Source organism: Pristiophorus japonicus, chromosome 2 (assembly GCF_044704955.1).
Source record: "Pristiophorus japonicus isolate sPriJap1 chromosome 2, sPriJap1.hap1, whole genome shotgun sequence".
Taxonomy (NCBI): domain Eukaryota; kingdom Metazoa; phylum Chordata; class Chondrichthyes; family Pristiophoridae; genus Pristiophorus; species Pristiophorus japonicus.
The window spans coordinates 268139825-268164020 of record NC_091978.1 but is presented as its reverse complement, the minus strand read 5'-3'; the positions used below and the strand labels follow the sequence as shown (position 1 = coordinate 268164020).

General features: G+C 46.3%; 1 protein-coding gene across 1 annotated transcript in view; it reads left to right on the top strand.

Moving 5' to 3' along the window:
• The window catches only part of tll1 (tolloid-like 1), a 454505-nt gene that overhangs the window by 212279 nt on the left and 218030 nt on the right, over nt 1-24196 (top strand). Inside the window, exons 5-6 of the mRNA XM_070864299.1 lie at nt 2440-2557; nt 8538-8716. Coding sequence (XP_070720400.1) covers nt 2440-2557; nt 8538-8716 — 297 coding nt within the window. The remainder of the gene's footprint in view (nt 1-2439; nt 2558-8537; nt 8717-24196) is intronic.

Genomic DNA, 24196 nt, shown 5'->3' with positions numbered 1-24196 from the left:
GGACTGGAGTACACCATCACCCCCGGCAACCAAATTTTAATTTGATCCGTTTAATGTCCAAAGTTTAATTTGTTTATTTGTCGGTTTTAGTGCCCTTTTAATAAGGGGGCATTTGATCTACAGACCATCCAAAATAATTGTAAATCAATGGAATTCTCTGCCTCAGAGAGCTGTGGAGACTGGGTCATTGAATATATTTAAGGCGGAGATAGACAGATTCTTGAGTAATAAGGAAGTAAAGGGTTATGGGGAAGGGGCAGAGAAGTGGAACTGAGTCCATAATCAGATTAGCCATGATCTTATTGAATGGCGGAGCAGGCTCGAGGGGACAAATGGCCTACTCCTGCTCCTATTTCTTATGTTCCTATGATATACTGTAAGTAGTGAGTGTGCGATACTTCCACCACCAATATTATACCGGCCTAGATTTTGCTGCCAAAGAATAGCAATTTTAACGTGAACACCGTTATTAATATGTAACTTGTCCAGCAACCTGTGGCGAGGGGAAGAGATAGCCCGTGAAGGGCACAGCTCAGTATAGTTAATAGCTCGCACTGTCTGCCACTTGCTGAGCAAAACAATTTTGAGCTGAAGGATGAGAGGAAAAGTCTAACTAATGGGGTACGGAGGGAGATGCCCCTCGCCAACAAAATCTGAGCCAATGACAGCTCCACCAGCATCTCAGATCGAAGTTTTCATGGTCAAAGGCATCGAATCACAGATCTCTTCCGATTGGCTTTCAATGTGATTGCTAGTATACAGCATTCTAAGGTTACAGATTTCCACTGAAATGCTGGAACCCTGGCACCACTATGTGCCTTCTATGTTGTACATTGATGGTTTGTTAGAATTTGGGAGGTGACGGTATTTATTTCTCTTCCTGCAGTGCTCAAATTTAGAAATGAAGAAAATAATGGCAATGCTGCCTGTCATCTTATTTCACCGTGTAACCCGACACAAGCAGGTTGCAACGGGCTGTATCTGAGACTTGCACTGTTTTAAATTTTGACTCTTTTCTTCCACCAGCTTTAAACATAAAACCACCAAAGAAATGGATGGCATAAATCACGTCTTTTTATACTCTGTTTACACTGCAGGATCAATGGATTCTGAGACCGCAGCAACAATGCAACTACTGTTCACGCACAAAATTTGTGCATCTGCAGTTGTTACAAAGTTGCATTCACAAGTGCTGTTCTAACCACTGACCATCCCAGGTGTTAGGGCCAGTAATGGGAATATTTTATGGCCGGATTATGTGGATAAACTGGCAGATCTGATGGCAAATGGTTACAGTGGCAACTATTTAATATTTATCTTTGCTGTCAGTGGCATTCAGAGACAGGAAATGAAACCACCTTGATGGATAATGTTCTATGCCTCGAGAGACATGCACACAGCCCCACTTCCAAAAGCAGGCCTATAATATGAATGGAGTATTAAAGAATATAGCAAAATCTTTAAAAATCTGTACATATTTTCATGATGATAATAATAAGCCCTGCCATTTATGAGGGACCATTAAAATTTAATTTCTTCTTAATTGGCAAAACAAAATGGAGGTTGGTTTCAACTTATCCAGGTTTTAATAGACAATTCTGCTTCTTCTTCCTCCTCCCCCAGAGACATGGACATTTTGGGTTAGAGCTAAAAGAGGTGTTAGCATGAACTCCCCTCAATTGAAAGTGCAATTTTCAGTGGCTCTCTGGGGGCGGAATTGGCCACGCCCTGATTGGGGGTGGTAAACTTCCAGAGCTGGGTGCTTTTGCGCCCGGCGTGGAAGTTCTGCCCCCCCCCCCCCACCCCCCGACGCGGAATTACCCTGATCACCCCCGAAAAGAAGTGGAGTGCAATCTCCGGCGCTCCGTTTCCCACGAAGCTGGCATTGACATCCACCCACAGCAGCCTCGCAGCCTGTGTGGCAGTTACCCCCGTGGGGCACTAAGGGGTCGGCATGGGCCGGTGAAAGGTTGCCGTGTGCACGATGATGACATCATTGCCAGTCGCGCGGCGGCCCGGGACATTAGCATTAACTGTGGGGCGCGCCGCTGCTGCGTCAGCTCCTCCGCCACCTCCCAGGCAATTTCCCGGGAGGCGGTAGCGCCCCCCCCCCCCCTCCCCCGAGGCACTAACGGGGCTATAAAAAGGGGAAATTCTGCCCCCGGTGTCACAATGCAAAATCTTTATAAACAAATGTAAGCACAATGCCAATTTAAACATAACAGGTAATGATATTTTGTTAACACCAAATAAAGTTTCCCTGTATATGTTTGCACTTGAGGACATTTCTGATATGAATTCAGTTTTGATATAAAATATAAATTTGGTTGTTGTACAATGAGTTCAGATAAAGATTAAAAAAATGCAACAAAAGCATCTTTCTTTAAAATGCTTGGATGATATGATACAATTTCTCAATTAGCGTTCTGATTCCTCTAGGCAGCCAGCGGGCAATGTTCAAACAGGCCATGCGGCACTGGGAGAAACACACTTGCGTTACTTTCATCGAGCGAGCAGATGAAGAAAGTTACATTGTCTTCACATACAGGCCATGTGGGTAAGCAAAAGCTGTTTTTTTTGGTCAGCAATTTGAATTTGTTAACAAACTGGACCAAACACGCATTAAGGTGTAAATTCATTATGTGTCCTGTAATGATAGCATTATTTCAGCTGCTTAAAAGAAGGCGAAAACTGACAGAGGCTTCTTTGTGACAAGTGGATGAAATCTGTTTAGCAAGCATCAATTAGCCATTCTTCTTGGGATTTTCTCAGCTGTCATCCCTTTGCTACCATTTATTTTATTCTGTGTAACTGAAAGGAACATTTTTTGGCAAGATACTAATCCATAAATACCTGTGCTGCCGTGCTTTGATGTCAACCATTTGTTGATCTTTGCCTGACACTGTTGATCAATAAGGCAGCATGAAATGGAATTAATCACTGTTACAAATAGGCTTGGAAGTAAAGTGCTGCCTGCAGCTACAGAGACTACATGGATCATGGGGCACTATGTCACTTTATAGGCGGGTATCTTGTGGATATAAGTGTCATAGGGTTTACTGGTTCTTCACTATGCATGTCAGATGTTACTTTGAGCTATTTAACAATATATGCATAATTCTAGAGCTTCTAACAGGGATCTGGGAAAATGACTGGCCATGAATAGATGGAATCTATACGAGAAATCAATTCCATCGTATTTGAAGATGAATTGACCTCTAACTAAATGTTAGAAAACTTGGGGGCCGAAATTGCCCTCTGCCCGAAACAGGGCACAACTACCGACGTTTTAAGGGGCAGACAATCCGGAGAAATTCAGCTCTTTGAAATTTTTTTTGCATCGGAGCAGAAGTGCGGGTGGGTTGGAGTGGCCGTCACTCTGGGAAGGGCTGCTGCAAACTGTGCAGCCATTTTAGTGCCAAACACCGGGCCACCAGGGAGGGTTTCAGCTGGGCCGAACCCGTGGCCACCATTGTCGGGCCGACCAGACAATTAAAATAAAGGGGTGGCTGCGGAAGTGCACCCTCCCCTTTAAGGGTGGAAGCGCCGCCCAGCCACAAGAAGGTACCCACTGGGAAAAGCTGTTGGGAGCACCGACCCGCGGTGGCGGTGCTCCCGTGGGGCAATTTCCGAAAGGGGATCGCCCTCAGTCGGTAAGGGGTCAGCGCGTGCACGATACGGTGGGAAAACGGGTGGAGTGTTCCCATACACAGCTCCAAAAATAAAGGTGGGCAATTTACAAAATAACAGCCCCTCCGCGCTGACCGAATGGTGATTCCTTATCGACCTATGGCCGTCTCTTTGAGGCGGTCTCAGCTCTTGTAGAAAGGGGCAATTTTGTCCCTTTGGAGTTTATACAATGTCCATGTTAAAGTGAAAACTGGATGCTTTGATTTTTTTACACAGGCAGTAAGTTAATTCCAGATACCTTCGGTTTTCTGTTTAAACAGTGTGAAATTACACAATTGCTCGCTCTCTTTCGTGCATGATTTTGTTCAGCCCCAACTCGGAATGGGAGTTTGATTATTTGTAGGCATCACTTCCTGTTTGTAAAACTGCTACGTCTATTCAATTTCAAATGAAGATATTGGAGAGGGATTTTCTTTCTGGGCAAGTCACATGTTTCCCTTAGGCTAACGCCTACTCCAGCAGCACCTGTTTGAGGAATGATAGTTAATTTTGTATTTCAACTTCTGCATCTGGTGCTGCCCTGTTTTTGTCTGCCTTCAAAACAATTTTCATCATCATCATAGGCGGTCCCTCATATCGAGGATGACTTGCTTCCATGCCAAAAAGGTGTTCGAATGAAGACCTAATATTCCAGGTCCCGAACTACATGTTGAAGGGTGGAAGATGTCTGTGCGTGGATTTTTTTAACGTGTGGTGGCCGTTGCACACCAGCCACCACATGGGCTTGACAGAGCTAGGTCTTGGTCCAGTGGCAAGGGTTAACTAAGATGACTGGAGACCAGCTCTGCAAAAACATTTTTACTATATAGTTCTGAGTGGTCTGGTGGGGGCTAGAGGGTGAGGGGAGGAGCAAAGAAGACAGGACAGAACAGGAGAAGTTGGATGAAGAGGGAGGTGGAGGGCACCCTGCAGGACAACATACCCACAGCGGGTCTTCAGGGAGCACTTCCCCTACCAGAACTTCTCAGAGCAGCAATGTCTCAGGCATCTTGAGCTGGGGGGATGGGGGTAGGGCGGGGGAGATGGAAATTGGACATGGCAAGAGACCTATCTATTCACTATTAAGTCTGATCAGGTCCTCATTCAAAATCCACACATGGCCTGGGTCGCTGGGTTAAGATTGGCAGGCTGATTTTTATTTTCCTGGTCTAACCCAGTGATGCTGAGTCTAATCATAATGCTCCTATCAGGCTGGCTGAAATGAGCTCATTCAGCACATTCCAGGCACTGAACAAGTGACCTTCCTTGTCGGTATGATTCAGCTATTCACTGGCTTAACTAGCTGAGCCATTGGGAACTCAGGAGTGTGAATGGTGTGATTCGGTCTTTAAGACCTCCCAAAAGGTTGCAAATCTGTTCATTTTTGAAATGTATAAATAAAAGTACATTTAAGTATGAACATTATATGTAGGTTAACAAATATATTTGAGTGATTAGGAGGTAGTAATCTCAAAGAAAGGTTAAAGTGATATTTTGAACCACAAGAGTGAAGCATATGTGAAGATTCTTGAGGACTACTCCCCTCCATCCTCCCCACCCAATTTGTCCTAATTTATGTGGTTTCCTTGTGCTAGCAGTTGAAATTTCTATATCTGCTACTTTTTAATGTTGATTAATACAATTGTGTTAAGTTCCCATACATGCTAATTTAGCAAACCTGTTTTAAAATAAATAGTGTAATAACCTGTTGAAATAGCACACTAAGGAATTTGATACAAGACAGTTAACAAGTACAATAAAAATAGCACACAGAGAAATCGCAACCGATAAGGTCAGGTGACTGATGTGCTCCCAGATTTCCAACAATGTTACTCTGATGTCCAGCTAAAGGCGATGTACAATAATGTCTTATTAACAACTTTCTGTATGAAAGAAGACTGGCATTTACATAACACCTTTCATGACCCCAGGACATCCAAAGCACTTCACAATGAATTAAGTACTTTTGAAGGGTAGTAACTGTTGCAATGTAGGAAATGCGGCAGGCAATTTATACACGGCTTGGTTCCACAAATAGCAATGAGATAATGACAAGATAATCTGTTTTTACATCATGTTGGCTGAGGGATAAATATTAGCCAGGACACTGAGGAATATTCCCCTCCTCTTCTTCGAAAGGTGGCATGGGATCTTTCACATCCACCTGAGAGGGCCCAGGTTTTATGACTCATCCGAAAGATGGCACCTGTGGCAGTACAACACTCCCTCAGTACTGCCCTGAAGAGTCAACCTAGATTAAGTGCTCAAGTCTCAACCTAGATTAAGTGCTCAAGTCTCTGGACTAGAATTTGTACCCACAGTTTTTTTTTCATTGCTTTCCTTCCAGTTAGTGCCTCCTCCTCTTAGTACCTCCCTACATTAATGCAGCCGAGAGATAGAACACAGTGAAATGGAGGATCAAACTTGCATCCAAACACTGTGTGATGCTGTGTATTTGTGCTCGATTGTGGGACAGCTTTTATCTATGTGAAACTCTTTTTGGAGTTCACCTGCAAAACATAAAACATTAAACGGTGCCACCCGACCTGGGTGACACTCCAGACATTTACAAGGCCCTTTTTTTTTTTTCCCCCCCCCTTTTTTTTGTTTTTTTTTGTGTTTTTCTTTTTTTGTTTTTTTTTGGGCACTAAAATCACAATTTTCCCCAGTGCCCCCTATAAAAGGGAAGGGGGACACTAAAAGCACCGGCAATTAAAACAAATTAAACTTAAAAACGTAAAATCAAATTAAAATTTGGTTGCCGGGCGTGATGATGCACTCCAGTCCCTCCGGTGCCCACCTCTCGCGGAAGGCCGCGAGCGTACCGGTGGACACCGCGTGCTCCATCTCCAAGGACACCCTGGACCGGATGTAAGAGCGGAAGAGAGGCAGGCAGTCAGGTTGAACGACCCCCTCGACCGCCCGCTGCCTGGACCGGCTGATGGCACCCTTGGCCGTGCCCAGGAGCAGTCCTACGAGGAGGCCTTCGGACCTACCCGCTCCCCTCCGCACAGGGTGCCCAAAGATCAGGAGAGTGGGACTGAAGTGCAGCCAGAATTTCAGGAGCAGCCCCTTCAAATAATGGAACAGGGGCTGCAACCTTGTGCACTCAATAAAAACATGGAACACGGACTCCTCCAGACCGCAGAAATTGCAGGCGGCCTGGGAGTCCGTGAACCGGCTTAAAAATTTGTTGCACGGCACTGCTCCGTGCACCACCCTCCAGGCCAAGTCCCCGATGAATAGTGGGAGGACCCCTGCGTAGAGTGCCCTCCATCGGGGACCCCCGCCTCCTCCGGACGGTTATCGATGTGAATTCTGCATTTTTTGATCGCAGCTGTTGTAATGGCCAGCACCAATCAAGTGCATGTTTTCTTAATGACTGATGCCATCCACACTGAAGGACTCATGATTGTGACTTAATCACTGTAAATTTATCAACTGATTATTAGCAGGTTAATCATTGTGGAGAATTGTGACCTACATAAGAACATAAGAACATAAGAATTAGGAACAGGAGTAGGCCATCTAGCCCCTCGAGCCTGCTCCGCCATTCAACAAGATCATGGCTGATCTGGCCGTGGACTAAGCTCCACTTACCCGCCCGCTCCCCGTAACCCTTAATTCCCTTATTGGTTAAAAATCTATCTATCTGTGATTTGAATACATTCAATGAGCTTGCCTCAACTGCTTCCTTGGGCAGAGAATTCCACAGATTCACAACCCTCTGGGAGAAGAAATTTTTTCTCAACTCGGTTTTAAATTGGCTCCCCCGTATTTTGAGGCTGTGCCCCCTAGTTCTAGTCTCCCCGACCAGTGGAAACAATCTTTCTGCCTCTATCTTGTCTATCCCTTTCATTATTTTAAATGTTTCTATAAGATCACCCTCATCCTTCTGAACTCCAACGAGTAAAGACCCAGTCTACTCAATCTATCATCATAAAGTAACGCCCTCATCTCCAGAATCAGCCTAGTGAATTGTCTCTGCACCCCCACCAAAGCTAATATATCCTTCCTTAAGTAAGGTGACCAAAACTGCATGCAGTACTCCAGGTGCGGCCTCACCAATACCCTATACAGTTGCAGCAGGACCTCCCTGCTTTTGGACTCCATCCCTCTTGCAATGAAGGCCAACATTCCATTCGCCTTCCTGATTACCTGCTGCATCTGCAAACTAACTTTTTTGGAGGATTCATGCACAAGGAAACCAAATTTTAATTTGATTTTACGTTTTAAAGTTTAATTTGTTTTAATTGCCGGTGCTTTTAGTGTCCCCCTCCCCTTTTATAGGGGGCACTGGAAAAAAAAAATGTGATTTTAGTGCCCAAAAAAAAAACCACAAAAAAGAAAAAAAGGGCCTTGTAAATGTCTGGTGTGTCATCCAGGTCGGGTGGCACAGATTAATGTTTTATGTTTTTCAGATAAACTCCAAAAAGAGTTTCATGCACGTGGACCCCCAGGTCCCTCTGCACCACAGCATGTTGTAATTTCTCCCCATTCAAATAATATTCCCTTTTACTGTTTTTTTCCCTAGGTGGATGACCTCACACTTTCCGACATTGTATTTCATCTGCCAAACCTTAGCCCATTCGCTTAACCTATCTAAATCTCTTTGCAGCCTTTCTGTGTCCTCTACACAACCCGCTTTCCCTGCTGCTTTGTAGTGTCATGCATTGCCTCATTGGTATTGCACTATTGTCCATCCCAAGCATATGATTCAATTTTAAGAAGAAAATAAGCTGCAAAGTTTAATGCTCAAAAGATAGTGTCAACGTTTACTTCTTGAAGATAAACAGACCTATTAATTACTGCATTTTGAACTGGTGCATGTTCAGCAGATAGAAACTAATGGTGTTTATGTTTGGCAGGTGTTGCTCTTATGTGGGTAGACGTGGTAATGGTCCTCAGGCTATCTCCATAGGCAAAAACTGTGATAAGTTTGGGATCGTAGTTCATGAACTGGGCCATGTGATTGGGTTTTGGCATGAACATACAAGACCAGACCGAGACGATCACGTGACCATCATTAGAGAAAACATCCAGCCTGGTAAGGTTCTGCAACACACAGCATTTTTGTGCTTAGTTCTTGTTTATATGATTGTAATTCAGTGATAATCAGCTGTATTTGTTTTCTATCATTAAGATAAAAATGACTTTCGTCAGATGAATGTATTGTTAAGTAGATATATAGGCCCCAAGTTTCAACATGATTTGCTCCTGATTTTTAGGAGCAACTGGTGTAGAACGGAGTATCTTAGAAATCAGAATTCTCACCATTTAGTTTGCTCCAGTTCTAGTCAGTTAGAACAGTTTCACTTTGGAACAGAATTTTTTTTTCAAAAGGGGGCGTGTCCGGCCACTTACGCCTGTTTTCAAAGTTTCGTCAGTGAAAACTTACTCCAAACTAACTTAGAATGGAGTAAGTGAAGATTTTTGTACGCTCGAAAAAACCTTGTCTACACTTTAGAAAATCAGGCGTAGGATACAAATCAGGTGTAGGGAATGGGGGGGGGGGGTTTAAAGGGAAGTTTACAAACATTAAACACTTCAGTTTTACAAATAAAGTGCCATCATCAATAATAAATGATAAAAACATCAATAAATCAACCAATAAATCAATCAAAAAAAATTAATAAGAAATATATTTTTTTAAATCAATAAATAAAACATTTTCTACTTACCGACTGCAGCACCGGGAGCCCTCCAACAGCGTGCTAGGATGCCCCCCCCAGTGTGTCTCTGTCAGTGTCTCTATCTCTCTGTCTGTCTATCTGTGTGTGTCTCTCATTCTCTGTCTTTCAGTGTCTGTGTTTCTGACAGCGAGGGGAGGGGGAGGAGGAAGGTAGAGGGAGAGAGGGGGGAGCAGAGGGAGGAGGGGGGAGAAGGGGAGGTGGGGGGAGGAGGAGAAGGGGAGCGGGGGAAAGGAGATGGGGGGGGAAAGGAGAAGGGGGAGGGAGGCTGAACGGGCCAGGTCCAAGACTTCGGGCAGGGCCCGTCCCCAGCACCAGATTTACAGGTAGGTGGCGTTGGGTCGGGTCGGGGGGAGGGAGGGAGAGGGAGGTCAGGTCGGGTCGGATCCAGTCGGGGGGAGGGGGGGAAAGCGGGAGTCGGGTCGGTGTCGGTTTCGGGTCCGGTCCAGAGGCGGTAGGGGGGGGGAAGCGGGAGTAGGGTTGGGTGCAGTCCGGTGGGTCAGGTTGGGTCCGGTCCGAGGGCGGAGGGGGAGGGGGAAGCGGGAGTCGGGTCGGTGTCGGGTCCTGTCTGGGGGTGGGAAGCGGGAGTCGGGTCGGTGTCGGATCCTGTCTGGGGGTGGGAAGCGGGAGTCGAGTCGGGTCGGGAGGAAGCAGGAGCTGGCCGTGGGAGGAGCCTTATTCACGCAGCCCCAGTGAGACCATTCGGTCAGGGCTAGGGGCTGCGTGCTTCGGCCCCTCCCACACAGTTTTGGGCGCCTGGAGCTACTGCACATGCGCGCCCACTGTAGCGCGCATGTGCAGAGGTCCCGGCACTATTTTCAGCGCAGGGACCTGGCTCCACCCCCTACAGCTCCTGCTGCACTGCGCCTAGCTGCAAACGACCTGCAGGGAGCTGGAGAATCTGGAAGTTTTTTTTAGGCGCACTTTTTGGCGCGAAAAACGGGCGTCCAGGTCGGGACTGCGCCGTTCTAGGCACGGCTCGAAACTTGGGCCCATAAAAAGGGTGGTGGCACTGTGCACAGAGTGAGAAGGTCACGGATTTGATCCTCTGTTCGTCAGGTCGGGCCTGAGCGGCGGAGGCCGGGGTGGGGGTGGGGGTGGGGGGATGAATAACACTGGCTGGCAATGGCACATAGTGTTTTTGTGGAATCAGGCGGAACACTCTTGCTCCTCCGGGCCCCACAAAAATTCTCTCAAAAGAAATGTTAGGGCCTTTTCCTGGGCTGCCACCAGCGGTCCCTATAAGGACACCAATTAGGCCGCACAATGCATGGAACAAATGGGAGGAGCAAGTGCGGTGTATGCTCTGCCCATTTGCACCTGCAAATTGCAATCAGGGGCCTACAACTGGTGTAGGACCCCGATTTGTATATTTAAGCAGCATCCTGCCGGTAACAGGTGGACATGCTGCTCGACCGTTTACAGACCGTCCTGAAAATTGTTCAGGTGGGCCTTGGACATCAATGGGGCGCCAGGGTGCCCCTCTTTTTTTTAAACAACAACAACTTGTATTTATATAGTACCTTTGACGTCGTGAAATGTCCCAAGGCGCTTCACAGGAATATTATGAGATAAAACAATTGACACTGAGCCACATAAGGAGAAATTAGGGCAGGTGACCAAAAGCTTGGTCAAAGAGGTAGGTTTTAAGGACTATCTTAAAGAAGGAAAGAAAGGTAGAGAGGCGGAGAGGTTTAGGCAAGGAGTTCCAGAGCTTGGGGCCTAGGCAACAGAAGGCACGGCGACCAATGGTTGAGTAATTATAATCAGGGATGCACAGGAGGGCAGAATTAGAGGAGCGCAGACTCTTCGAGGGTTATGGTTAAGGGGCTGGAGGAGATTAGAGATAGGGAGGGGCGAGGCCATGGAGAGATTTGAAAACGAGGATGAGAATTTTGAAATCGAGGTATTGCTTAACCGGGAGCCAAAGTAGGTCAGCGAGCTCAGGGGTGATGGGTGAGCGGGACTTGGTGCGAGTTAGATCACCTCTAGTTTACGTAGGGTAGAATGTGGGAGGCCAGCCAGGAGTACATTGGAATAGTCAAGTCTAGAGGTAACAAAGGCATGAATGAGGGCTTCAGCAGCAGAAGAGCTGAGGTAAGGGCAGAAACAAGCAATGTTACGGAGGTGGAAATAGACGGTCTTAGTTATGGTGTGGATATGTGGTTGAATGTTCATTTCAGGATCAAATATGACACCAAGGTTGCGAACAGTCTGGTTCAGCCTCAGACAGAAATTGGAGAGAGGAATGGAGTTTGTGGCAGGGACCGAAAATAATGTCTTCGGTCTAACCAATATTCAATTGGAGAAAATTTCTGCTCATCCGGAACTGGATGTCAGACAAGCAATCTGACAATTTAGAGACCAAGGAGGGGTGGAGAGAACAGAAGAACATAAGAAATAGGAGCAGGAGAAGGCCATAGGGTCCCTCGAGCCTGCTCAGCCATTTAATACAATCATGGCTGATCGGATCATGGACTCAGATCCGCTTCCCTGCCCGCTCCCCAGAACACCCTATTCCCCTTATTGGTTAAGAAACTGTCCATCTCTGTCTTAAATTTATTCAATGACCCACTTCCACAGCTCCCTGAAGCAGCGAATACCACAGATTTACAACCCTCTGAGCGAAGAAATTCCTTCTCATCTCAGTTTTAAATGGGTTATGATTATGCCCCCGAGTTCTAGTCTCCCCTATCAGTGGAAACACCCTCTCTGCATCCACCTTGTCACCAGCCCCCTCATAATCTTAAAGGTTTCGATAAGATCACCTCTCATTCTCCTGTATTCCAATGAGTGGAGGCCCAACCTACTCAACCTTTCCTCATATGTCATCTCTGGAATCAACCTAGTGAACCTTCTCAGAGCAGCCTCCAAAGCAAGTATATCCTTTCTTAAATATGGAAACCAAAACTGTACGCAGTATTCCAGGTATGGCCTCACCAATACCTTATATAGCTGCAGCAAGACTTTCCTGCTTTTATACTCCATCCCCTTTGCAATAAAGGCCAAGATTCCATTGGCCTTCCTGATGACTTGCTGTACTTGCATACTAACCTTTTGTATTTCATGCACAAGTACCCCCAGGTCCCGCTGTACTGCAGCACTTCACAATTTTTCTCTATTTAAATAATAACTTGCTCTTTGATTTTTTTTCTGCCAAAGTGCATAACTTCACACACTTTTCCAACATTGTACTCCATCTGCCAAATGTTTGCCCACTCATTTAGCCTGTCTATGTCCTTTTGCAGATTTTGTTGTGTCCTTCTCACACATTGCTTTTCATCCCATCTTTGTATCATCAGCAAACTTGGCTACGTCACACTCTGTCCCTGCTTCCAAGTCATTAATATACATTGTAAATATTTGGGGTCCCAGCACTGATCCCTGCGGCACCCCACTAGTTACTGATTGCCAACCCGAGAATGATCCATCTGTTTTCTGTTAGTTAGTCAATCCTCTATCCATGATAATATATTACCCCCAACCCCGTGAACTTTTATCTTGTGTAGTAACCTTTTATGTGGCACCTTGTCAAATGCTTTCTGGAAATCCAAATACACCACATCCACTGGTTCCCCTTTATCCACCCTGTTCATTACATCCTCAATGAATTCCAGCAAATTTGTCAAACATGATTTCCCTTTCATAAATCCATGCTGTGACTCTGCCTCTCTGAATTATGTTTTTCCAAATGTCCTGCTACTGCTTCTTTAATAATGGACTCCAACATTAAGAGAGAAGTTGTAGTGAGGTAGAGCTGGTTGTTATCAGCGTACATGTGAAAACTGATGCTGTGTTTTCAGGTGAGAAATGGTGGCCAGTAGTTGAAAATCTTCCTCAGAAGTCAAGAATGATTGTGCCTGTCTTGTCCTTTTGTGAAAAGTTTGTATTTTCATTTCAGCACCGTGTAATAACTATTCAATGTTTATTCCTTGTACCTTAGCCATTTCTGTTTTGTATGTGGAAGGCCAGGGTAGAGAAAGCAAATCTCCCCACTCCTGAAATTCAGAATTTAAAGTTACATTTAAAATATTGTACAAAAATGTATGGAGATGCTGGACTCCTTTCTCAGTAAGGTCAGAAGCACATCTCATAATTTTTTTTTATTGCTTCTAAAAGGAAGCCGAGATTTACCTGGCAGGGTCATATCAGCCAATTACCTCCCTGCTGCAGGAGCCATCTTTATCCTTTGTTTAAACTGTGGAAGGCAAACACATTACCATCGGTACAGTTTTTTTGAACATGCCTCATGCAAACTTAGTTTGCTTCCTGACATCCAGGAGAAAAATCTCTTCTGACAAGATGCCTCAAGCTTTTCTTAAGTATGGGATATATTAATCAAACATAAGATACCGTTTGTGTATTAGATTTCCAATAACTCTGGTTTCAAATCTAATTAATATGTGTTGAGGTTAACCTCAATTTTTTTTGTTGCCACAGTATTGTTCTTTCCAATCATGTCAATTGGGGAAGCTAAATAATTACTTTTTACAGCAGAGAATCATATTACAGAGATGCTTGTTAATAGGAATTGTCTATTATTTGCTCTCTTATCTTCCTTATTTGGTTTAACAATATCACATTTGTTCCACGTAGATTTCAGTTTTCGAGCAATTTTTGTTGATTGCAATAGAGAGTTACGTCTTTATCAAATCACAAGTGGTGGGCAATGAGATCTCCAGAGTAGTTCCCGTTGTGATGTGGATTCAGATTTAATAAATTGATGCAGAACAGCTAAGAAACTGAGGAGGCTCGTGGAATTCAAGACTCCAGGTGATGGTGCCAGAGGCTCTTGAAATTCTTTATTAAGACTACTGGTGAGAAATTCGGCTCGTTAGTGCCCTTAGAGCTCCAAGATGGCAACTGCGGTGTGGGCGAATTGCTCTGCATGCCATATTGGTATGCTAGTGCACGAGCGCATGTGATGAACATCCACTGGAAGTATGCAGAGCAGGCAGATCTTGATATCAATCAGAGTGCAATGCTGATTTGATGCCAGCAGTGCCATTTTGGAGTTCACTGCTCCAGCCAATGCCTTCTCTTAACCTCGGGACAGCTGAACACATGTTAAGCAGCATGAAGGACCCCCCACCAGCAAAATTTAAAGGGACCATCAACTACTTTCAGGTTAGTTGCTGGTTGATTTCTTCTGATTGTTGCTATGATTCTACAAGTCTTTGGTGCATTCTATAGTTGTTTCAAGTTGCAAATGTCCACAGGCAGTGGTGTGGCAGGTGCTGAAGGATTTTTGGCTGACCTCAAGGCTTCTGCACAAACCAGTTGCTCCCAGTAGGCCTTCCTCTTGGAATCGAGCAGAACTGGGAGAATGAACAGAGGCCATGCAGAGCAGGACAAGCTGCTAGAAGAGGAAGGAGGAGGAGGGGTTGAAGGGCTCTCAGCAGGAGGGAATATCCATCCAGGGAGCAATTCTCCTACCTGAACCTCCATGAGAAACAATGTGTGAGATGTCTGCGCTTCAGTAAGAACATCCTCACTATAATCTGCCAACTACTGCAGTCACAACTGCAGCCTCAGTGCAGGACAATTACCAGATTGCCAGTGGCTGTGAAGATGACCATGTGGATGAACGTTTATGCATCTGGCTCCTTCCAGGCTGGAGCTGGAGATATCGTCAATATCTCACAGTTTGCAGTGCACTGTTGCATAAGGGATGTCACTGAGGCTCCCTCTTCAAAGAGAACTGACTACATTTCATTCTTTCTTGCCAGAGACAAGCAGGTGGAGCAAGCATGTGACTACTCTAAGATTACTGACTTCCTCATGGTGCAGGGTGACACTAACTGCACGCACATCGCTTTGTGGGCACTGCATGTCAACTCTGCCATATACCAGAACTGAAAGGGAATCCATTCCCTCAATATCCAGCTGGTTGTGTGACCATAGGCAGTGAATTATGCAGGTCAATGCCTGGTATCCTGGCAGCAGTCATGATGCCTTCATTCCATTGCAGGCCATTGTGCCAGCTGCATTTGAGCCACCATACAAGCCAAAGGATGGCTACTGGGCGAAATGGGCTATCTGCTGACGACATGGCTGATGACTGTGGTGTGCAGCCCATGCACACGTGCACAGCATGCATACAATATAAGCCATGCTGCCATGTGGAATAGGATTTGCAGGCAATTGGCATCCTGAAACAATGATTCCACTGCCTGGACTGCTCTGAAAGAGCCCTGTAGCACTTGGCAGAGCGGGTGTCAAGATTCGTGGTGGTCTGCTGCATGCTGCACAACCTTGCCAATCATGAGGGGACAGTCCTTGCCACCAGCTATAAGGCGAGCAGCTGAGGAGCAGGAGCAGGAGGCTGAGGCAGCCGCTGTCTGTGAAGAACTCATCTGAGTGTGATACCAGTAATCGCAACCCCAATTCCCCATTCACCAATAGTCCCACACCTTACCTTACCTCCCTTCTGTCACGGGCCAGCACAGCATTCGCTTGGCTACGATGCAAAAATAAAAGCCACCACAAAATAAACATTCCTAACCAACTTTATAAATGAAATCATGCCATATTGCATACAAATGTAACCTAATCACCCTTGTACGTTGCATTCAAGCCTGTCTGCCATGTGTCTTTGCCTGCCCTAGTGCTCCTACGCAGTGCTACCCCAGTGGCTGCAGCATGGTTGGTGAAACGCTGCTGTTTCAGTGGAGGAGAATTCAGATGGTCTTGGAGGACGAACTTGAGCAGCTTTAGCTATAGAAGACTCGACTGTGGACTGCACCATCTCGGCATGGGCAGCAGCAGTCTGGGCTGGCCGGCTGACAGGCAGCAGCAAGGGCACTGACAGAGTTGCAGTGGTGGGAGGACAAATGTTGTCATCCTGAGAGAGAACAGCAGGTTTTGTTCCATGGGGCCACTGCTATTCACCCATGGCAGAGCCTCAGCAATCATAGTAATCTGTTGCAGGGCAGATTGCTGGACTGCTGTGATGCCCTGCAAACCCCTTTGCACACATAATCCACAGCCATGATGGCAGCAGTCTGAGTTTCCCTTGCAATACCCAGTTGTTAGGTGATTGCTGCAATGGAAGCTGCGACATCGGGCATCAGACACTGCGTCATGGGTGGGTCCATAAGTGTGCGAACCGAGTTGGCCACCACTTCCATGCTGGAAAGGATGGGCTCCAAACTCTGCACAAAACCCTGTGCCACGTTGGTGCTGGACTCTTCCATGCTCCTTGACATTGACTGCAGGCTTTCTGGCAGATTTCCCAATGCACCAAGCATTTAATTGTGCATACCCAACAGCGTTCCTCTGTAGGCTGCTCCATCGAAGTCCTCATCTGTGTCCTCTGCTGCAGAATCTGTGTTTGACCATACCCTCTGGTGTGCTGGCACCTGCGCTATCCTTGCCCCTTGCCATGGCTGCATGCTTGGTGTCTCACCACGTGCAGATCCTGCCTCTGATCTATCCTCTATGTGCAGTGTCAGTATCTGAGCTGATGGCTGCGAGTGTGAAATCAAATAACGATGTGTCGTCTTCATCACTCTTGGTGTTCTTCCACTGCCTGGCCAGGTTGCACCTCTTAGGTATCTGAAAGGAAAAAGACACAAGGGTATGATTGTGGTGCGGGGAAGGGAGGAAAGTAAGAGGTGCATGCTTACACCATCTGCAGCTTGTAAATCAGAAGAGATTGTGGGATAAGGGAGAAGTGGGATGTGAGAAGGATGATTAGGTATGAGGATACCCTCATGTTCGATTGTTTCATGGCCTCGTCAATGGCTGTCTCCTCCATGGATGTTAGGACATCCAGTTGTGTGTCACCTTGTCCTGCAGGAGAGAGGGAAGTATGTCAGTGAATGTCGTCTAATCTGTTTGGGTGATATGGCTTTCATGGTTGAATAGCTGGCAGTGTGTACAACCTGTGAAATGTGGATGTGAGCCTTGCTGCAGTCCTAAATGTGTGAGGGTGAGGTGAAGCATATAAATTTCAGGTATGAGACCTGATTGATAGAGATTGTTGGGAGGTGAATGATGGTAGTGTGGTGATTTGAGCAGTGGTTGAGGCTAGTGTATCTGGAGGGCCTCCTTCACCCCCCCCTCCCCCCCTGCCTTTGCAGGACATCTCAACTCCTTTCCACCTCCTCATCAAGACCTCTAGTGCGGCATTCGAAAACCTTGGAGTCTGCTCCCTCCTATTGTGCCATTCCTCACATCCTGAGAGAGGACAGCAGGTTTTGCTCCATGGGGCCACTTCAACTACGACTCCCAATACCTTCTTCAGCCAAAATGCACCTCCCCTTTAAGAGGTGCAGGCTAGCTTTAAATAGTATTGGCCAATCACGATATTAGCCCCCCCATTGATGCTTCCAGCCAATGAACAGTGTGGTTCGTGCTGGCTGGGCGCAGAGATCATTTAAATGAGCAGGAAGCACAACGTTGGCTGCATTGCAATCAACTGGCACAGGTTCATCGCGCATTGCGATCTCCGTGCCTGTTTTCGGGGGGTTTCCAATTTAGCCCCCTACAAGTATTAAAAATCTACGATTTATGTAGCGGCTACTGTGGCTTTCAGTTTAGATGAAATGAACAGTGAAAGATTAATTGCTGACAGATGAGAGTTTGATAGTTTGCCAATTGAGAACATTTTCAGCATGACTTATGATTCAAATGAATTACTTTTTATTGCATAATCTGTTCACATCAGATGAAGTATTAATCACTTGAAACACTTGCAATAGCACCTAGTTGTCAGTTGAGTGTGATTTCTGTGTTTTCAAAGTTAACTCGGCAGAAACTATACTATTGTTCATAACATTGTAATGACTTTATGTTGCTGATGATCAGTTTTGTTTAATAAGAATCAATAATTTTTGAAGCAGTTTATATATTCTAAATCAAACATGTCACAGTTGCACAATCTGGTTTATTGCAAGGTTCAAATTTAAATCAGTATCCAGGATGAGGTACAGTTGAACAGTCCAATGGTATAACTCCCATGTAGATGGCCAGATATCAAATTAGGTTCATAAATAGCATTTGACCTTGATTGTCCTCTGAGCATACTTTTTTAGTTTTTGGATGGGACACTGAAGAGAGTGCCTTGTGTGATAAAATGCTTTAACTAGGGTTAGGTGGAGGAATTAGTAGAGGGGCCAACTTTGTCACATGGTTGGAAAGTATGAGGTCATGCACTTTGGCAGAAAAAAATCAAAGAGCAAGTTATTATTTAAATGGAGAAAGATTACAAAGTGCTGCAGTACAGTGGGACTTGGGGGTACTTGTGCATGAAACACAAAAGGATAGTATGCAGGTACAGCAAGTGATCAGGAAGGCCAATGGAATCTTGGCCTTTATTGCAAAGCGGATGGAGTATAAAAGCAGGGGAGTCTTGCTACAGTTGTACAGGGTATTGGTGAGGCCACACCTGGAATACTGCGTGTAGTTTTGGTTTCCATATTTACGAAAGGATATACTTATTTTGGAGGCAGTTCAAAGAAGGTTCACTAGGTTGATTCCAGAGATGAAGGGGTTGACTTATGAGGAAAGGTTGAGTAGGTTGGGTCTCTACTCATTGGAATTCAGAAGAATGAGAGGTGATCTTATCGAAACGTATAAGATTATGAGGAGGCTTGACAAGGTGGATGCAAAGAGGATGTTTCCATTGATAGGGGAGACTAGAACGAGAGGGCATAATCTTAAAATAAGGGGCCGCCCATTTAAAACTGAGATGAGGAGAAATTTCTTCCCTGAGGGTTGTGGATCTGTGGAGTTTGCTGCCTCAGAGAGCTGTGGAAGCTGGGACATTGAATAAATTTAAGACAGAAATTGACTGTTTCTTAAACAATAAGGGGATAAGGGGTTATGGAAAGCGGGCAGGGAAGTGGACCTGAGACCATGATCGGATCAGCCATGATCGTATTAAATGGCGGAGCAAGCTCGAGGGGCCATATGGCCTACTCCTGCTCCTATTTCTTATGTTCTTATGGCAGTATGGTAATACTGATGGAGTTGTCATGGAGAAGTTTGTCCTGCCATTCTAGAAGTGAGGAAGCATACATGTGATAAGTTTTATATAAAATCCCAATTTCATGGAAATGATGTACGAGATTGGAATTCAGTCTGATCAGAAGGAGGGTGCACTGCTGATGTTCTTAATCCACGTGAAATACATTGTTGTAGTTTATGGCAAATGAATTATAACCGTTTGAATAAATCCTGGATATTTCCAGGGCTTATGATATCATAACTTTTCAATTGAATTGTAGCTCAGTAAATCATTCCTAAATATCAAAAATAGTTTAGCACATCATCAGCAAGTCAAAGATGAATCCTAAATATTTCATGGCCCAGAATTCCCGGTTTTTCTTTCCTGCGAGCGTTCGAATGGAATATAGAAAAAAGATGCGCACCTATCTGAAGCTGCTGCGGCCACGAGGGATCCTGGTCCGGAGGCCTCTCCTTACAGCACGTTGCAGTGCATGCAAGTTGGGACGTGCTCAGGCCTGGAGCTGGAGTCACATGGCTCTCGGCAGCCAATCATGTATAGTATGTTCTCATTCATAATAATCGGAACTCCGTAAGTTGGAGTTCCCATTCATCATCATCATCATCATCATCATCATAGGCAGTCCCTCGGAATCGAGGAAGACTTGCTTCCACTCCCAACGTGAGTTCTTTGATGGCTGAACAGTCCGATACGAGAGCCACAGACCCTGTTACAGGTGGGACAGACGTTCGTCGGGGGAGGGGGTCGGTAGGGCTGGTTTGCCGCGCACTCCTTCCGCTGGCTGCGCTTGGCCTCTTCATGCTCTTTGCGTTGAAACTCGAAAAGCACAACGCCCTCCCGGATGGGCTTTCTCCACCTTGGGCGGTCTGCGGCCAGGGTCTCCCAGGTGTCAGTGGTGATGTTGCACTTTACCAGGGAGGCTTTGAGGGTTTCCTTATAACGTTTCCGCTGTCTTCCTTTGGCTCGTTTACCATGAAGGAGCTCAGCATAAAGCATTTGCTTAGGGAGTCTCATATCTGGCATGCATACTATGTGGCCTGCCCAGCAAAGCTGATCGAGTGTGGTCAGTGCTTCAATACTGAGAATGTTAGCCTGGTCGAGGACACTGATGTTGGTGTGCCTGTCCTCCCAGGGGATTTGCAGGATCTTGCGGAGATATTGTTGGTGATATATCTCCAGTGACGTGAGGTGCCTTCTATACATCGTCCATGTCTCAGATCCATACAGGAGGGTGGGTATTACTACAGCCCTGTAGACAATGAGTTTGGTGGTAGATTTGAGGGCCTGTTCTTCACACACTCTTTCCTCAGACGACCGAAGGCTGCGCTGGTGCACTGGAGGTGGTGCTGAATCTCCGCATCAATGTCTGCCTTTGTTGATAAGAGGCTCCCGAGATATTGGAAATGGTCCACGCTGTCCAGGGTCGCGCTGTGGATCTTGATGACTGGAGGGCAGTGCTGTGCGGCGGTGACAGGCTGGTGGAGGACCTTTGTCTTATGGATGTTAAGCATAAGGCCCATGCTTTCTTATGCCTCAGTGAATACATTGACTGTATCCTGGAGTTCAGCCTCTGAATGTGCACAGATGCAGGCATCGTCCATACACTGCAGCTCAACGACAGAGGTTGGGGTGATCTTGGATCTGGCCTGGAGGCGGCGTAGGTTAAACGGCTTCCCACTGGTTCTGTAGTTCAGTTCCACTCCAGAGGGAAGCTTGTTGATTGCGAGGTGGAGCATGGCAGCGAGGAAGATTGAGAAGAGGGTTGGAGCGATGACGCAGTCCTGCTTGACCCCGGTCCGGACGTGGATTGGGTCTGCAATGGATCCGTTGGTAAGGATCACGGCCTGCATGTCATCGTGAAGCAGGCGAAGGATGTTGACAAACCTTTGGGGGCATCTGATACGAAGGAGGACGCTCCATCGACCCTCACTGTGTCAAAGGCATTTGTAAGATCGAAAAAGGCCATGTATAAGGGCTGGCGCTGCTCCCTACATTTTTCCTGCAGCTGGCGCACTGCAAAGATCATATCTGTTGTGCCCCATAGGGGATGAAATCCGCATTGTGATTCCGGGAGGAGCTCCTCGGCCACAGGGAGAAGACGATTGAGGAGAACTCGAGCGACAATTTTCCCAGTGGCTGAAAGCAGGGAGATTCCCCTGTAGTTGCCGCAGTCGGATTTGTCCCCCATTTTAAAAATGGTCACAATTACCGCATCTCTGAGATCTCCCGGCATGCTCTCCTCCCTCCAGATGAGAGAGGTGAGGTCATGGATCCACGGCAACAGTGCCTCTCCGCCATATTTTAGTGCCTCAGCGGGGATTCCATCCGCATCCGTAGCCTTGTTATTCTTAAGCTGTTTTATGGCTTTGCCTCCCTCGTGCAACGTTGGAGTTTCACTGAGTTGATGGCGGGTCGCATGCTGCGGGATGGAATCGAGAACACTCGAATCAAAGGCAGATTCTCGATTGAGGAGATCTTCGAAGTGCTCCTTCCATCGGGCCCTGACAGCCTCGGTGTCCTTGATGAGTGTTTCCCTGTTCTTGGCCAGGAGTGGGGTGGGGCCTTGGGAGTTTGGATCGTAGGTGGCCTTGACTGCAGTGAACAATCCTCGCGTATCGTGACGATCGACCAGTTGTTGTATCTCCTGTGCTTTCTCCATCCGCCACCTGTTCTTTAGGTCCCGAGTTTTTTGTTGGACCTGATTCTTGAGCCGTCTGTTGTTTTGCAGCTCCCGAGCTGGGCTGTTGCTTGAGGCTCAGAAATGCTTTGCGCTTGCGATCTATTAGTTCTTCGATCTCCTGATCATTTTCATCAAACCAGCCCTAATGTTTTCTGGTTGAGTGACCAAGTGTCTCTTCACAGGCACTGGTTATAGAAGCCGAGAGGGCAGACCAAGCGCTATGGGGATTCAGCATCTCAGGGTCATCAAGGCACACCAGATTGGCTGTGAGGCGCTGGCTGTATAGGGCTCACTTAGCTGGGTCTCTTAAGTGCCCTGGCATTAACTGTTTTGTGGAGCTGCTTCTGTTGTCCCCTCTGCTTTGGGGCTATGTTAATGTTGATGATGGATCAGATTAGGCGGTGGTCCGTCCAGCAGTCGTCAGCTCCTGTCATGGCGCGGGTGATGCGCACATCCTTGCGATCCCTGGCTCGGACGATGACATAGTCAAGCAGATGCCAGTGTTTGGAGCAAGGGTGTTGCCACAATGCCTTGTATTTGTCCCTCTGGCGGAACAGGGTGTTGGTGATGAGGAGTTCATGTTCTAGACATTTTGTCAGGAGTAGGATACTGCTGGAGTTGGGTTTCCCTACTCCCTCTCTGCCAATCACGCCTCCCCAGAGGGCTGTGTCTTTGCCAACCCTGGCATTAAAATCACCCAGGAGGATCAATTTGTCACCCGTCGGGACGCGGGACAAGGATGGCTCGAGGTTGGAATAAAAACCCTCTTTAGCCTCATCCGTTGCATCGAGTGTGGGGGCGTACACACTGATGACTGTGGCACATTGGTTCCGAGATAGGGTGACACGGAGAGTCATGAGGCGGTGGTTAACCCACAGGGGGATTTTTGAGGCGGTCGACCAGCTCATTCTTGATGGCAAAGCCGACTCCATGAAGGCAGCGTTCTGCCTCTGGTTTTCCTTTCCAGAAGAAGGGTACAACCTCCATCATGTTCCTTCAGCTGGCCTTCCCCTGCCCGCCGGGTCTCGCTTAGGGCGACGATGTCAATGCCAAACCGTCTGAGTTCCTGGGCAACTATGGCGGTGCGGCGTTCCGGCCTGTTGCTGTTGGGATTGTCCATGAGGGTCCTGACGTTGCAGGTCCCGAACCTCATACTGACGAAGTGGAAGATGCCTGTGCGTAAGTTCTTTTAACGTGGGGTGGCCGCTGCACACCGGCAACCACACGGACTCAGCTGAACAAGGTCTTGGTCCAGTGGCAAGGGGATCCAAGACAACTGGAGACCAGGCACAGCTCGATAAGCCAAATTGCCTATGGCGAAGTGTTGGCCACAAGCTCGGCGCCGGGTAGCGCCATTGATGGTAGATGGACCGAGGCTAGGTTGGGGGGCAGACATTTTTTAAATATCTATTATTAATCTACATAATTGACTTTTAATAACTTTTAGTTCCCATTATTATGAATGAGAAACAGCCCCCAAAACACACACAACCAATAATAAAATATAGAAAAAATGCATAACATATTTTTATTAATTTAAATTAAAGTTATTTATGTATTTAAAAAATATATATATTTTCATGATTTTTAAACGTTTTTTAAATTATGCTTCAAAATAAACTTACCATAGTGGGGAGGGTTTTTAACAATAAAATGTGTTTTTATAACTTTATTTTAAAAGTTTTTGTGTATTTTAAAACTTTTACACTTGTAAAAGTAAGCTATGCGCCTGCTTTTATCAGGCGCAAGAGTTTTGAGGACATTTGCTTAAATCCCGAAAGCTTGCCCTTGCAAATGTCCTCGCTCCCGTTATGCGTTGGATCTGTCAAGCCAGAAATTCGACAGAACGGAAAAGCTGGTTTTCAGCGCATGCGCATTGCACGCTGAAAAACGGCTTTTCCGATGCCTTCCAGGGTCCGTAGAAACTTCGAACGGACCCAGGGAGGCCGGGATTTCCACGCCAATATTTGTTAAACCAGTTTTAACTTTTTTTTAGTTCTCTGGTTTGAGCATAAAATAGTGATTGAGTATATTTGCATTTACACATCACATCATCACATTGCAATATCTCAAAGCACTGTTGTAAAAAAAAACTTGGAATGCAGTGGCTGTTATGTGGAAAAATATCATTCTGCCCCAGCAATATATCTCAATCAGCACCAAATGAATAACAGCTTGATATGC